The following is a 16,644-nucleotide window of genomic DNA, read 5'->3' as shown; positions in this document are numbered from 1 at the left end:
TAATTCAATACGGAACAGTGGTTCTCAGCCTGAAGCTCGGGACCCACATTGGGATCTCCGAATGATTTCAGGGAGGTCCCAAGATGATCAGCATTTCTGATGTAGTGTAAAAAATTGGCTTGACACCTTCAAATGCTGTCATAAATGTAGATTCTTACATGGTGTCCTACAAAATTATTGAATCTAGGCCTTATATAAATGTAGTAATATAAATAAAACAAACAGATATGAATAGATCGTTGATAGTGAATATCTGTTCTTGTTATTATGACAATTTCATCTAAAAAGTTTGAGAACCATTGAAAAAAATGATTGGCATATTAACTAATGTACACATAGAGGTGGACAAATTATCAAATATATGCACAATTTGAATATCAAGTGTATTTCTGCACTTTTGTGGGTCATTTTACCTTTGCCTACTAGTTAAACTGTAATTAATAACTAAAGTAAAGCCATGTTTTAACACATTTCAGTATTGCCCAAAAATTTGTATCAGGAAATTATTGTTTTTCTCCATTTTCATTGATCATAGAAAAACAGCTTGGGCAATACTTGGAATAATGATCGCACAAGCTTTAAATGTGATGTCAATAAGAGTCATTAACAGCGTCACATCACACGTAGGTGCGCTGTAACAAGCATCCTCATACACATGGACAGGTTGAGCGGGCCCCACCTCAGCTCCTCCTTAGTGTGCTTCATAAAAGTGGATATTGCTATTGTGGTCTATCGTACTACATCTCATCTACACATTCAGGTAAGAGCCACTATGACTGGTACTTTTGTTAAGATGAACTCTTTTTTATTTTATTCTACTTGTATTTTTGCTGAAACAATTGTCACTATGGAATAAGTCAAAACTTCTTCTTTTTTATTTTTATTATTAATATTCAGGGTATTTGATACAGGATTTAAATATAGCCTGCTTTTGGAATAATGAGAGACAAAAACAACACAACAGGCATTTTTTTCAACTGTTTTTTTTTTTTTTTTTTTTTTTTCAAATGAATGAACTCCTCACTCTAGAAAATGTAAAGTTCTGTTTGAATACTTGAGTCAACATTAACTTCGCAAGAGGATACTGTACCATTGGAGTCTAAGTTTAGCCCAGATAACAAATATTCAGTTACTAAATTAATTGACGATGATTTGAATAGTAGATTAGTTGTGTTTAATTTCAGTTGAAGGAAGAACGGCAATAATTATTTCTAAACAGCTTTAGTGGACATCATAATGAGCATTCAAAGAGTAAAATAGGAGTGCATTATTGTTTATTGTGTTTATTACTCTTTCTAATCATCTGTAGATTTCAAATAGACTAAATTAAGCAGAGATATATAATTATGCTTAGGTCGTCGTTCAGTAAAGACTTTGAGTCAGTTGAAAGTAATGAGCACAGGGTCTGTTCTATTAAGTTAGGTCTTTTGTGTAACAAGCCTAAAATAATTATGACAGTGAACTTTATCCAGTGGTTTGTATTGTTCTATCATTAGCTTTTTTACTATACTGAGTGAACAACAGTTGGGGACATTATTTGCAACAGTGTGATCTAAAAAATGATTTTGTGACTAAGCATTTTCTGATCACTCAAAAAAAAAATATATATATAAAAAATAATGAATCATTCTGAATCATTTGCACTTCTTTGACATGCTACCACCTCTTTTTGTCTTTTATAATGATGTTCACAGAGGCGGGTACAGTAAATTCATTAGTTATTAATCATTCAAATAATCAGACTGTCCTGCAGTAGTAAGGCCAATTATAATAATTGTCAGATTAATCTAGTCCAGCCTCTGACTAAACTAATGAACACCTCAAGCCAACAACAAATAACTAGCAGTGATCTTTTCATAAAGTTTCAAAATTTCTCAAATGATATGTATTCCAGCATTGTTGAAACCATGCTAAAATTTCAAACTCTCTTTTGATATTAAGGAAAAGGCTCAATGCTCTTTATAAATGTTGATACCACAATGAAAATCTTTTTTTCTCAGTATCTTTAATATTACCATGTGGTCATAAGCACAGCGCAGCATATCTTTCTAAATCTCTCCCATTTATGTGATGTTTTTCAGTATCAGTATTTGTTCAATTGAGTTTCAATTTTATCTTATTTTTTCTTGACAACCGGAGTCCCATTTGAATTCTGCACATTCCATCTACTTCCTCTATGTGTTATTTTAGGAAATACTGTCCTGCTCAAGAACAATTAAATTAATTAAAGGATTAAACAACAAAATCAACCGGTTCATCATAAAGGTCAGCTGTTATTCATGGAGAGGAAAGGTTGAACAACAACTAAATATTAAAATGACAACAGTTTTGAACTGTAGTACTATGTGTGTTTGTGTATATTTTATAGAATGAGCGGGTGGTTCATAGTGCTGCTGCTGCCCACGGCAGTGCTTGGGTTTGTTGTGAACAGAGGGACCACATTTACTCACCAGGAGATCACACAGAGAGCATTTCTAAACGTCACAGTAGAAGTGTGCCGCTCCATAGCCCAGTCTGAGGGCAGGACCTTCACTGCCCCGGTAAGTATTTTTATGTAGTTTCTATGTTATGTCTAGCTTTATGGGACAGCAAAACAAACTCTTTGTTTTTTGTCATTGTAGGCCACGCCTTATACAGTGGAGAATGTTCTTCAGTCATGTGATGCTCAGAATGCAATCAAGTTATTCTACCAAAACATGAAGTTAATCCAAAACTACAATATACGAGTGGACAAAAGTGTTCTGTACAACTCCCCAAGTCATCACTTTCACAACGAGATGTTTAATGAAGGACGTGATATCATTGTAGCAGGGTTGGGGGCTGTGAAGGCCAGCAACAAGAAAGGCAACTACGAGGCAGCCCAGAAACAAATTGGAAAAATCAGCCACACTCTAGAAGTATGCTCACATTTACAATATTTAAAATACATAATAAAATACTACTCCTTCCTATTCCTTTTGAGCACAAATGCACTATTGCACCATAATGTAATACAACTTGCATGTTGCTCAAATAAACAAACTGAAGTGACCTGAGCTTACATTTTTATATCTTTGTTACTTTGAAGGATTTTTACAGCCATAGCAACTGGATAGAACTTGGCAAAGAGGTCCCAAATGCTAATCTTTTGAAAGGAAATGGCAATGTTGGTACTATTGCAGGTAAATTAAAATATTAAAGATTCAACTCAAATGCTTGAAGAAATTTAAATCAAATACAAATGCATTCTTCTTTAGCCAGAACGAGGGCCACCTGCCGTAGCTGTACTGGAAACAACTGCGACAACAACATATTGAGCGACATCATCAATGAACAATTACTGACCTCTGGCTATTTTGCCCTTAGCCCATCCACCTCCAAACCCACAGGTACTTTATTGAACTATACCCAGACTATAAACATTTGATTAACTGAAAGACAGGACACAACAAATAAAAATATGATTTGTATTTGCAATAAATTAAAGGAAAATGCAGCTATGGTGGGGATTTGGATGGTTCAAGTACTGTTGAGCCTAAAGGTGGCATAAATAAGGACACACCAACTTCCAGTCATGGTAAACTCCATGAAAAAGCTGCAAACATGGCGATAGCTGCCACTTCTCAACTCTTAGAGGATGTACGAGCAGCAGGTGGAGACAGTGCTTTCTTACAGTAAGCAACCTAGAAAACATGCTTAGTTTTAGTGTATGCGCTGAATATATTTCTTTAACCGATGATCTTTGTCAGGATGCTCGGAGCTAAGTCTGGCAAGCCTCTGTGCTTTGTAGTAGACACCACCGGGAGCATGACGGCGGACATTGCAGCAGTGCAACGCCTCACCTCCACACTTATAAGCAATGTTCAAGCCGGAGTGCAGCCAGAGCCTTCAGTTTACATATTGGTCCCTTTCAAAGATCCAAGTAAGACACATTTTTAAATTAAATTGATACTATTTGTATTATTTTTTGTTATGTAACACAGTCTTTCTCTGTCAGATGTTGGGCCACTTTTCAGAACCACTGATGCTAATGAGTTCAAAATAGCCATTGATTCACTGACAGCATCAGGTGGAGGCGATCGGCCTGAAGTGACTCTATCAGGACTACAGGTACATTAAGAAAAAAAAAATCAATTTCAGAAACAATACTTGCATCGCAGCATGCATGTTAAACTGAACTGCTGCTTGTGTTCTTCTTAGATGGCTGTAAATGGTGCTCCACCTGGCTCTGACATATTTCTGTTCACTGATGCCTCCGCAAAGGACACAAATTTGAAAGAAAGTCTCATGGCTTCGATTGAGCAAAAGAAGTCTACAGTGAGTAACATTTGAGTGATGTGATTGAAATTGTTGTAATTAAACAGAATTAAGTTATGCCATTCTACGTATTTCAGGTTAACATTCTGATGACGGGGGTTCCTGAGTCGTTAGCTGATCTCGAACTGTACGAAGAGGTGGCTCAGTCTTCAGGTGGACAGTTGCTGAGAGTCTCAAAGAGTGAACTTGCACTTGCCACTGACATTGTGCTTGACTCCTCTGGCTCTTCTTCGGTATGAAATGTTAAAATTGTGAAATATTCGATTTATTTTTATAAGAGAATCAAGAGGTTCAAAAAGATTCATAACACAGTATTAGGATAAATTGTGTTTACTGTTTACTGATGAATAACAGTTTCTAATGCATTTTCTAGGTCACACTTTTGGATGAAGTGAGGAAACCAGGAAAGTCTGAAAATTTTACTTTCATTGTGGATGATACAACCAATAATGTCATTGCTTACATTACTGGGGCCATTTCAAGTGTCACCTTTGTGAATCCTTCAGGTATATATTTGTTTAAAATAATTTCTATGTTTTATAAAATAGAAATATATGTAATTTTTCACCTCATTGTGTTTTGGTTTAGGTCAATCTCAGACGAGTGCACCCGTGATTGCTTCTTCTACAACAGTGGGAAACTTCAGAAGAATCAAGCTGAATAAACAAGTTGGAATTTGGCAAATGAGGGTTGTGTCAGACAACCCATACACAGCAAAGATTGTCGGTGAGTCTTTAAAACTGCTTGAAATAAATCTGTGCATAAAATGTTACAATACTAAAAATGTTTTTTATACTTTATTTTAGGTGACAGTCCGTTAGACTTCATCTATGACTTTTTGGGACCAGCACAAGGTCCTCTGGGAGGAGAGGTTGCTTCTGAGAGTCGCCCAAAATCAGGTAAATACAATACAGGATGTATGAACACTTACATTAAAAACAAAATCTAATAGTAATTGTTTTCCAATGTCTTATTTTAGATGCTAAGGGAAGTATGGAGCTTACATTGATTGGGAGTGAGACTGCCACTGTGACCAGCGCTTCCTTGCTAAACTCAAAAGGAAGGGTTGACGGCACTGTCACTAAACTGGGCAACAAGGAATACTTAGTGGAGTTTAACCCTATGCCAACAGAGACAAGTACTCTGCTTGTAAGGGGGTCAAACTCTAATGACCAAGCTACTGCTTCATCTTTTCAACGGATATCATCAGGCAAAATCAAAACCTCTTCTCTCTCTGTGACTGCTGTAAGTACCACAACTTCCCTTATAACTGCAGGCATACTCAATAATATGTCATGCAAAAATCTATACATGTATTATATTTAGTAATAATGAGTAAATATGCTCCAATTTTAGGATGAACTGAATGGCCTTATTGAGCCAGGTACATCAATCTCGATACCGTTCACTGTTTCGAGTGACAAAGCAGGAGTCTATACAGTTACAGCTACGAATGACAAAGGATTCAGCGTTGTTTACCCGTCTAGTCTTGGGTTGAGTGGAGGCAAAGCTGATGGGACAGTCATCCTCACTGCTCCACTTACAGCAGAGTCGGGTAGTGAAGTCACCCTCACCATTCAAGCCGAGGATTCTGGAAAAACAGACATGAACTATGCAACCATGAGTTTCACTGTGCTCAAAAAGGTAATTTTGCATAATACTTTCTCTTTTTATTGTATAGATTTGTGTGACACCCCAACATCCCAAATAGCTTGTAGTTTAAAATCAAAATTAAGAAATTAAGTAATAGAATTTGCTGTTAAATTGTAAAATTAACACATTTTGACCTGATCGTTGACATTTAGTTATCCAACATTATTTCAGCGAAAATATGAAATCCCAAATAAACTTAACCATGGTTTAAGAATTGTTAAAATAAGTGAAGGATGTTGAATTTGCTATAAAATGTATTAAGGTTTCCATTAACGTTAGAAGATATATTTATAAAATGATCCAAAAATAGTAATAAGCCAAATGACCTGCCTCATTTTAATGCGCCATTGTTCTTCCGAACAGGTGACGGACTTCAGCTCCCCAGTCTGTGAGGTTCTGAGTCAGACGAGCTGTCCTCAGAGCTGTGGTACATCCATGTGGCAGCTCTATGCCAGGGTCAGCGATGGCACAGGTGGCACTGGAGTGGAAAACGTCTACATCCGTCGGGGCGATGGGACACTGACCTCCAGATTAGCTTCAGGAAATGCTAAAACTGTGACCTATGAGGCCTCCTGCTGCTCAACTGAAGTAGAAATAGTAGCAGTGGATAGTGTGGGTAATGTAGGCACCTGCAATTTCCAAAGAAAATTGGCCACCACAACCACAACCACAACCACAGTGAAGCCCAACACTGTTAACGGCGGAGCTCAAACAACAGCGTCAAAGTCGCCCAAACTCATGCAGTCTTCTCTCCTTTGTCTCATTCTCTGCCTGCTTGGGTTTCATTTCACCAATTGAAAAATAAGTCATGCTAAAGTGAAAGAGATAACAAAATTAAGATTATTTATTTAGTTTTAATAATAAGTATTTATTAGTCTATGGTGAAACGTAGTATATTTTGGTCTAGGCTATTTATGTATAATATTCTACTATATTTATTTCAGCATTAATTTTCTGCTCCATTGCTGTTGTTTTTATTTATGTGTAGTGTATAAGATGTAAACAATTAATAAAGCTATTTATACTAAGCTTTATGAAAATATCCTGTGGTGTGTTTACAGGTCTCACATTTGATACACATCATACACACGTAGGTCCTACTGTAGACAAAAATTGCCCCTTGTGAGCTTTAAGGCATTTTAGAATGTTGTTAGCTCCTCAAAAATATACTTGAGTTATGTTTTATTCATTCACACAGTAATCCTTTATTATTTATCTGTCTACTTGCCCAAGGCTTAAATGCTCTTTTTCACCTTATGATGTTATGAAGCAGTAATTTTCAAGTTAACACCTACTTTTTGTTTACTGGAAACTTGGAATTTTATGGATGAAATTATCCAAATGATTTTTAATGAAGGAGTTTAAAAACACAGTGGAGCACCTGTCATTGTATTACCACATGTCATTATAAGGTAGGCCCCAGGGAAGACCCAGGACACGCTGGAGGGACTACGTCTCTCGGCTGGCCTGGGAACGCCTCGGGGTCCCCCTGGAGGAGCTGGAGGAAGTGTCTGGTGTGAAGGAAGTCTGGGAGTCCCTGCTTAGACTGCTGCCCCCGCGACCCAGCCCCAGATAAGCAGAAGAAAATGGATGGATGGATCATAAGGTGGAAAAGAGTGTTTTCTGTCTGAGAGAAAAACACAACTTAAATATGTTGTGTAAATATATTTATGTCTGAATGAAACAAAACACAACTCCAGGTATGTTTTTGATAAGGAAACAACATTATAACAGAGATCAGAAAATAGCGTAATAATCAATCAAATATTTTGATTGTAGTATGTAAAAAAAAATATATATGTATGTTATGATGAAATATTAATATTATTAGTCTATGATTAGCAGTCTCACAGAAGTGAAATTCACTTGTTATGGCAGTTCTGTCCACAGTGAAGTAATATTCAGATACGCCTTCTAATCCTTGTACTTAATAAAAGGTTACATAATGAACAGTATTCTAATAGTTCCAGCACCACCTAGATTAATTATTCTAAACCCAGGCTGTAAATAGGTACATACACGCCTATCTTAGACATGAATGATGTGTAATTGTCAAAGATGGTCACACCCTTACCGGCCAAGCTGATTGTTTCCTCTTGTACAGACGTAAATAAATCAATAAAGGGAAAGAACATTGAACAAAGTCCAGTCTCTCTTATTATTTGTTTTTATAATCTGTCTGAGTCTGCAATAAATTAGGTGTATGAATATATAAGCTACAGACTACAGCTGATGCATGACAACCATAGACTGACAACTAAATTCAATTCACTGCAAAATAGAAGAAAGAATTAGTGATAAATCCTAGGCCTACATGAATAGGAATAAATACATTTGATTGATAATTGATTCATTAAAGGTTCTTGGCATGTTATTGCATTTCCAGTAATACTCCTTGTGACACTAAACTTATTAATCTCCATGGAGACAAGCACATGACTCCAACATTTCAAGTTTGTTCAAGCTTGCACAATTGTATAAAAAATAAAATAAAATAAAATAAAATAAGCAACTGTTTACTGTAGAGAAACAAAGACCACGACATCTTAATATAAGAGGTTTTGTCTGTTAAAAGACAGTAACAAGATCAGCCTTTCCTTCACCATATTAAAAAATATTATTGATAGAGAAATTATATGAGATCACCTTAAATTATGTCAACCTACTGTTAGGTGTCATGTTGTTTAGACCTGGTTTAGTCCTGGTTTAGTCCTGGTTTAGTCCTGATTTTTAGACCTGGTCTAGACCAGGTCTTTAGTTCTGGTTTAGTGGTGGTTTAGTCCTAGTTTAAACCTGGTTCAGTCCTGCTTTAGTCCTGGTTTAGTCCTGGTGTTAGTTCTGGTTTAGAGGCGCACAGGAGGAAGTGCGGTTTACGCGAGAAAACACGTTCCACACGCGGCTCACGAGACGTCGGTGTCCGCGCTGTAACTCCGGAAGGAGACGTGGTCCGCGGGTTCTCAGGTTGATGACGATGATGAAGGTGTTTGTGTGTGTTTGTGTTTGTGTGTGTGTGTCCCCTCATGTGGCAGGTCACTATAGGACAGTAGTGCAGATATTTTGAGTCTATGCAGGTTGTTTTCACCAGTGCCAGTAGCTCCGGTTTCACATTTAAGTTGTTGGCGATTTTATATTTGTTTTTTTTATATATATATGTCACATCGGGAGAAGAATTTCCAAGACACAAATGCGTTTTTACCAACGCACTGCTGCTTCCACTGTGTGACTGACACCGCCAACTTTAACATGACGTTTCTATCGCTCTTATTGCGCGCGTTCTGTTTGGGTTTCAGGCAATGAGTGAAATTACCGAAATAAAAAAATAAATAAATGGGATGTAGCACAAAATGTGAAAACAGGAAAATACCGCCTTGTAATCCACTTATTTCAGCAAAGTAACTGTAATCCAATTACCACTCATTGAAACAGTAACTGTAACGGAATACAGTTACTCATAATTTGTACTCTGATTACGTAACGGCGGTACATGTAATCCGTTACTCCCCAACACTGTATATATATATATATATATATATATATATATATATATATATATATATATATATATATATATATATATATATATATATATAATTTTTAAATGCACTATAGATAAGTTTAATGCCATACTGGTGAAGATCATACAGGCAAATCTATCTCTGTGGAGTCAATTAAATTAAAGTGGCTAACTCCACCAGAAACGGTGCCTCATGCACCTTAGCATCCTTAACAGGCTGTTAAGATACTTGCCTTAGGTGTGGGATGCGGGGAGAAAACACCTTATTATTCTCTTGATGTCCAGAAGTGTGCTTCCTCAGGTAATAATTCTTCTATAGGCAACACATTAGGCCAACTTGAAAAATATTGGCATAAAATAGAAGAACAACGTTAGTAAAGTTAAATAATGGCTTCACACCACGCCAAGCCAAGGTCTAGCATTACACTCTCATCTTTTTAGGTTAAAACGTTAACAGTTCATTAGTATATGAGTTAGGCAAGCTAACTTACGGTTACACAGTAGGCTAGGTCTAAAAGCATGTAGACAGCTATAATATCTTATCTTCAAAACTACCTTTTTACCACACTTTTGCGCATCTTTACTTGTGTTATTTAAGCTATAGGCCTAAAGTGACTTCACCTTGCTCACTCAAAGGCTTCGTTTTATATATATATATATATATATATATATATATATATATATATAGGCCTATAACGTCTTGCAAATACAGTACATTTCAATGTGATGCCTTATAATGCCTACACCGTGGACTTGGGCAGCTCAAACCATTGTTCAGTGCATCAACTACATCTATGCTTCAAGTTAGGGCTCTACTGCATACTATCTGCAAACATGGCTAAGCTAGTCATTTTTATCCTATTGATTTTAACTGCAGCGAGTGAAGGAAAACACAGATGGAATACGACGTGTTACAAGCCAATGCCAAGAAGAGAACATTTTGGGGTGAAAAGTGAAGCCCGTCCTCATGAGATCTTGAACCTGGCTGAACTGCCCAAGTCCTGGGACTGGAGGAACGTCAACGGGGTGAACTACGCCAGTGTCACAAGGAACCAGCACATCCCTCAGTACTGTGGCTCCTGCTGGGCTCACGGCAGCACCAGCGCCATTGCAGATCGCGTCAATATTAAGAGGAGAGGAGCGTGGCCGTCTGCGTACCTGTTGAGTTTTGATATTATTCTCTCTTTCCATTGTGGTGTCAAGGGACAGTCTGCAAAGTTGTATTGAAACTGTGGCATTGGTGTCTCCGATGGCTGGTGCAGAGGTTGTGCATTGTGCTCTTTGTTAATGATTGTTCGGAAAGGGCTGATCTCTGCTCTGATGCTCCTGCTGCCGCTCACTGTGGCTGTGTGCTGGTCGTGCTCTGGAGTCGGCGTGCTCCGTGATTGCCGAGATATCAACCTCTACTACTACTGTTTCTACTTCTACTTCAACGTATTCAACCCTCCGCTCAGCGGTCAGGTCTTTTTTTCCTCCTTCCCTTTGGTACAACCACACAACTTCAACTCCTCAGCCTGAGTCTGTGATGGCGAGCTGTGACTACCCCACCTTGTGGTAGGAGATCGAACTAGACATACACTTTTTCTGGATCTTATCTTCAAGAAAAACGTTTAAAAACTTTGAACCTTAGTCAATGCGACTACTGGACTAAAACCCCCAAAGACAATATATGATCTCACAGGACTCTTACAATAACTGAAGTTGTTTGTTTGATTGATTTTGTTTTTGTTTTGTTTGTAATGTTTATATCTGTTTATTAATAATACATATATATATCCAAGGTATAAATAAGTCTATATTATATTCATATATTCATATAATTATTATTGCCAACTTAAAAAAATATAATACAATTTATCATATAAACTTTAATTTGTGTCTGCTCTTTCATTCACATACCCTATGGCTCTTCAAAGAATCTTCTTCTGAAACAACTTAATACTGCAGTCAGACCGCCTAGCCAACTACGCGTTACAATTGGCGAGCTTGTGTCCAGGAGCCATGGTATGTGAATGAAGTTTGTGTTTTTGGTTTGGGAAAAAAAAAAGAAAAAAAAAAAGGCAGATTTCATTACTCAGTCAGGCGTTAATATTTCACGATCCGTTCTAGTTACTGGCGTGACCAACACCGACGCGGACAGCGAAATTGTTGATTGCCTACGTAGTTATGGTAGCATCAAACGTGTCTTGAATGTTAATGACCCGACTAGTTCCTTTTATAAAAACCTGGTCGTTGAGTTTACAGATGATTCTGCAATGCCTCTATTAGAACCACTGTTGCCATATAGTTATGTATCTTTATCGGCCGACCGCACATTTTGTGTCACATCCCTTGCGTCTGAATATGCAGCCACAGTGAGCGGCAGCAACTCATGCCCTGAAACTGACTATCTTATTGATCTCAAACGCATAGCAGATCGCTCTGGCAAACGTTTTGAAGATGTTCTGAAGTCAGTGATGGATCAAATCGGCAGCCATTTGGAGCAGGCTGGAGCAAGCAATGATAATGGTAACACTAATAATGATGATGATGATAATGACAGTAATAATGATGGTGATGGAAGAGAAGAGGAGACAGTGGACATGCTATCCGCTCAGCCACCTGAACCGCCACCAGTACCCCCTCGCCGGTCAGTTTCCCAACCAGAGGCATCATTAAGACAAAGTTATTCATTTATGCCTTCTCAAAGAATATCACTGTCCGGAAATGATCTCAATCCTCAAGAAGTGCAAAGAGTTGTGGTGGAACATGTTGTCCGTAGTAGTGATGCGAGTGTATCATCCTCTTTGAGACTCCGTTCATTTTCAGGAAAGAGCCCTAAACCAAGTAATGAAATGGATTACGATGCATGGAGATCACAGATTGAACTGTTACTCGCTGACCCTAGCCTTTCAGCCTTACACGTCACTCGTCGTATTGTGGAAAGTTTATTGTCACCTGCTGCAGATCTGATCAAAGGACATGGGCCTGATACATTACCTGCAGTTTTGCTCAGAATACTGGATTCTGCTTTTGGCACAGTGCAAGATGGGGAGGAGCTTTTTGCTCAATTTCTAAACAAGCTCCAAAATCCCGGAGAACAGCCATCATCTTATCTCCAACGATTACATCTCACACTCAGTACGGTGGTTAAAAGAGGAGGTGTAGGAGCCATTCGTGGGTGTTCTATTGGTTTCCTCACGTGACTAATGTGCACTATACTGCGGTGTCTGGGGGTGGCACGGTGGGTGTGGTGTGGCCTATATATGAGCGCGCTCACCTGCTGAGTGTAAGGCTTGGATGCATATGTGTTTGCGGCAGGCGTGAGCACGGGAGCAGCACAAGCTTTCTGTTGGATTTCATCGTATTTTAATCGGAGTTTGTGAACGTAAAAGATTTCTCGTGGTTTGCGTGCCACTTACAGTGGTGCTTTCACATAAGGTGAAACACTTTCGCGTTGTTCTGGGACCCGGTTAGGGCTTCGCTTGTGCGTCAAGCGGGTGAAGCATTGCGCTTGGGAGTGCCGCCGTAGTTCTGGTTCTGAGACAGTTTGTCTGGTTCCAGTCTATCGGTATATCCGAGGTACATAACAACCCACCGCTAGTACGTGCAGAAGACTAGGGTTGAGTTAGCTTAGCGCCGGTGGATAGTTAGGGGGAATAAGATTTCTTTCAGCAACTTGTACCGTTTTAATAAAACTTATAAAATAATAAAAAATAATAAAAGTAAATAAGAAAATAAAAATAAAGCACTGTGTTGTGTGTGAGTGCAGACTTTTGTGATTATTGTGATTTTGTGATTTGTCTTTTCGTCGTGATTATGTTACGTTCACGTCAGGGATGCTTGCCAGTGGTTACGCTGAGCTAGTTCCATCTGACCAGTTGGCTCGTCATGATGGGAGGGTGTGGTACGTACCTCACCACGGTGTGTACCACCCTCAAAAGAAAAAACTGCGGGTAGTCTTTGACTGCGGAGCCACTTTTCAAGGCACCTGTTTGAACTCCCAACTTCTTCAGGGTCCTGACCTTACTAGTCTGTTGGTCGGTGTCCTCACTAGATTTCGTAAGGAACCTGTTGTGCTTATGGCTGATGTTGAGGCCATGTTTCACCAGGTCCGGGTGCCAGCTGAAGACTGTGATTTGTTGAGATTCCTGTGGTGGCCTAACGGATATTGCAGTCAGGAGCTCGCGGAGTACCGAATGGTAGTACATCTGTTTGGTGCAACGTCCTCTCCGAGCTGTGCCTCTTTTGCTCTTCGGAGGTGTGCTGAGGATAATCGTGACCATTTCAGTCCTGCGGCTGTCAGTACTCTGTTGCACCATTTTTATGTTGATGATTGCTTGGTGTCTGTTGCCTCTGAAGTGGAAGCAATGGCTTTATGTCAAGAACTTAGAGCTCTGTGTGCTAAAGGTGGGTTTAAGCTTACAAAATGGGTCAGTAATCGGCGCTCAGTTCTTTCTGCTATTCCTCCTGAAGAGAGAGCCAAAGAAGTGAAAGATCTAGATTTAGACAGTGATGTCTTGCCTATAGAGCGAGCTTTGGGCGTGCAGTGGTGCGTGCAGTCTGACTTGTTTAAGTTCAAGATCACACTCAAAAATCATCCGCTGACGAGAAGAGGAATCCTGTCAGTCATCAGTTCAGTTTACGATCCTCTTGGTTTTTTAGCACCTGTCATTTTGTCCGCCAAGAAACTTGTCCAAGATCTTTGAAGGAGACGTCTAGGGTGGGACGATCCTCTGCCTCCTTCAGTGGCTAGAGATTGGTTGGCCTGGCTGGAAGATTTGCATCTCCTTGAACACTGGGAGGTCAGTAGGTGCCTGAAACCTATGAACTTTGGTGATCTTGCTTCTGCACAGCTTCACCACTTTGCGGACGCAAGTGAGGAGGGTTTTGGAACCGTGACCTATCTGTTACTCCGTGACATCAGTGGCAGAGTTTACTGCACATTTGTGATGGGCAAGGCACGTTTGGCTCCACTCAAACCTGTTACCATCCCCCATATGGAGTTGACAGCTGCGGTGGTGGCTAGCAGGATGGACAAGCTGTGGAAAAGGGAGCTGCAAATGGAGCTCAAAGAATCAGTGTTGGACGGACAGCACTTCTGTTTTGAAATACATCAAGAATGAGACCTCGAGGTTTAAAATCTTCGTAGCCAACAGAGTGTCTGAAATCCTCCAGTTTTCCGACATGTCCCAGTGGAGGTATGTGAACACAGTGGACAACCCGGCAGATTTGGTTTCTAGAGGTGTCAAAGTTGAGTCTTTCCTGAGAGCTGGTGTTTGGCTTTGTGGTCCTGACTTCCTTTCAGGATCGGAAATCGAATGGCCGACAAACCCAGAGGCTGTGGCAGAGTCTCTTGTTGGAGACCCGGAGATTAAGGTTGTGTTGACGAATGCTGTGCAGGTCAAGCAGGAAACTCCAGTAGACAAGCTCATCTGTCACTTTTCCTCCTGGCTCGGATTGAAGCGGGCTGTTGGTTGGTTCCTCAAGTTCAGAAACTTGCTGTTGTCCTTGGTGCAGCATAGGCAGCAGTTGAGAGAGACTCTTGTGGGGTCAGACTTGAGTCCTGCGCAACTGGAGAAGGAACTGAAGATCCAGATGGAAAATATTAAAAGTAAAATGTCTAAGGACTTGCTGTCAGTGGAAGATATGGTTGCAGCTGAGAAAGCCATTGTTCACTTTTGTCAGAGACGAAACTATCCCGAAGAGTTCGCTTATCTGGACAAAGGAGAATGTGTCAAAAGGACGAGCCACCTCTACAGGCTGAATCCCATTTTGGACAATGGTTTAATGAGGGTTGGAGGGAGGCTTAGTAGAGCTGCTTTGCCAGCTGAGACTAAACACCCAGTTATCTTGGCTAAAGACCTGCACATCTCTAATCTTATTCTTCGTCACATCCATCAAGGAACTGGTCATAGTGGACGTAACCATATGCTTTCTCACCTGCGTCAAAGGTATTGGATTCCAGGTGCGTGTGCTGCCATTAGAAAGATCCTGGCTAAATGTATTGTCTGTCGCCGTTTGTCTGCTACACCTGGAAATCAAAAAATGGCTGACTTGCCTTCTAGTAGAATCACCCCAGACGAGCCTCCATTCAGTCATGTTGGTCTAGATTGTTTTGGGCCATTTGATGTAAAGCGTGGTCGTGCTATGGTCAAGAGGTATGGCCTCATTTTCACTTGCCTGGCGATACGTGCTATACACCTTGAAGTTCTGTCTTCGCTAGACACGGACTCCTTTATCAATGGTTTGCGAAGGTTCATTGCCAGACGTGGTCAGGTCCTGGAAATCCGTTCAGATAATGGTACCAACTTTGTGGGCGCTGAATGTGAATTGAGGGAGGCCTTGGAAAAGCTAAACCACACTCTTGTTAATATCACCTTGTTGCAAAAGGGTGTGAAGTGGGTTTTCAATACCCCTGCCGCGTCGCACCATGGAGGCCCTTGGGAGAGATTAGTCCGTTCAGTTCGTAAAGTCCTGAATTCCATCTTGAAGACTCAGACCCTGGATGAGGAAGGGTTGGTGACTGTGTTTTGTGAAGCAGAGGCGATTGTTAACAGCCGTCCTATAACAAAGGCATCCACGGACCCTAAGGATTTGGAGGCGTTAACCCCCAACCATCTATTACTCCTCAAGTCACAGCCATCATTGCCACCTGGTCTGTTTGAGAAGGCCGATGTATATGCCCGTCGCCGTTGGAAGCAAGTACAGTATATGTCGGATCTTTTTTGGAAGCGTTGGTTAAGAGAGTATCTTCCTAGTCTTCAAGAGCGCCAAAAATGGAATCATGTTGGGAGGAATTTTACGCCTGGTGACCTTGTCATACTCGTGGATGAGATGGCACCACGTGGCTCGTGGATTACAGCAAGAGTTTTAGATGCTGTTCCAGATAAAAATTGACTTGTGCGCACTGTGAGGATTAAAACTAAGTCGAGTATTTTGTACAGACCAATCACGAAAGTTTGCCTTCTGCAGGAAGCGGAAGAACAGTGACCGCTATGGACTCTATTTCTTTTTGTGGTTTAGTATGGTTTCTCTTCTGTCTCCTACAAGTAGTTGGTGGTGGGTAATTATTACTAGTTAATAATTAGGGGCCGGTATGTAGGAGCCATTCGTGGGTGTTCTATTGGTTTCCTCACGTGACTAATGTGCACTATATTGCGGTGTCTGGGGGTGGCACGGTGGGTGTGGTGTGGCCTATA

The 16,644-nt window shown here is 40.1% G+C and overlaps 1 protein-coding gene across 1 annotated transcript; it reads left to right on the top strand.

Moving 5' to 3' along the window:
• The first annotated feature begins 752 nt into the window (after window positions 1–752).
• LOC110158517 (von Willebrand factor A domain-containing protein 7-like) lies at window positions 753–6,989 on the top strand. The gene is made up of 16 exons (XM_020923023.2): window positions 753–760; window positions 2,369–2,540; window positions 2,622–2,897; window positions 3,068–3,161; window positions 3,237–3,368; window positions 3,467–3,653; window positions 3,729–3,901; window positions 3,977–4,089; window positions 4,180–4,296; window positions 4,374–4,529; window positions 4,670–4,802; window positions 4,885–5,022; window positions 5,103–5,195; window positions 5,276–5,541; window positions 5,653–5,940; window positions 6,313–6,989. Exons 2-16 carry the CDS (start codon window positions 2,370–2,372, stop codon window positions 6,745–6,747), a joined length of 2,772 nt encoding a protein of 923 aa, XP_020778682.2. The 5' UTR covers window positions 753–760; window position 2,369; the 3' UTR covers window positions 6,748–6,989.
• The last annotated feature ends 9,655 nt before the right edge of the window (window positions 6,990–16,644 follow it).

Source organism: Boleophthalmus pectinirostris, unplaced genomic scaffold (genome assembly GCF_026225935.1).
Source record: "Boleophthalmus pectinirostris isolate CB_2022bp ecotype Guang Dong unplaced genomic scaffold, ASM2622593v1 HiC_scaffold_12, whole genome shotgun sequence".
Classification (NCBI taxonomy): Eukaryota; Metazoa; Chordata; class Actinopteri; order Gobiiformes; family Gobiidae; genus Boleophthalmus; species Boleophthalmus pectinirostris.
Note: the sequence above shows the minus strand (reverse complement) of the source record. Positions and strands in the feature narration are given on the sequence as shown.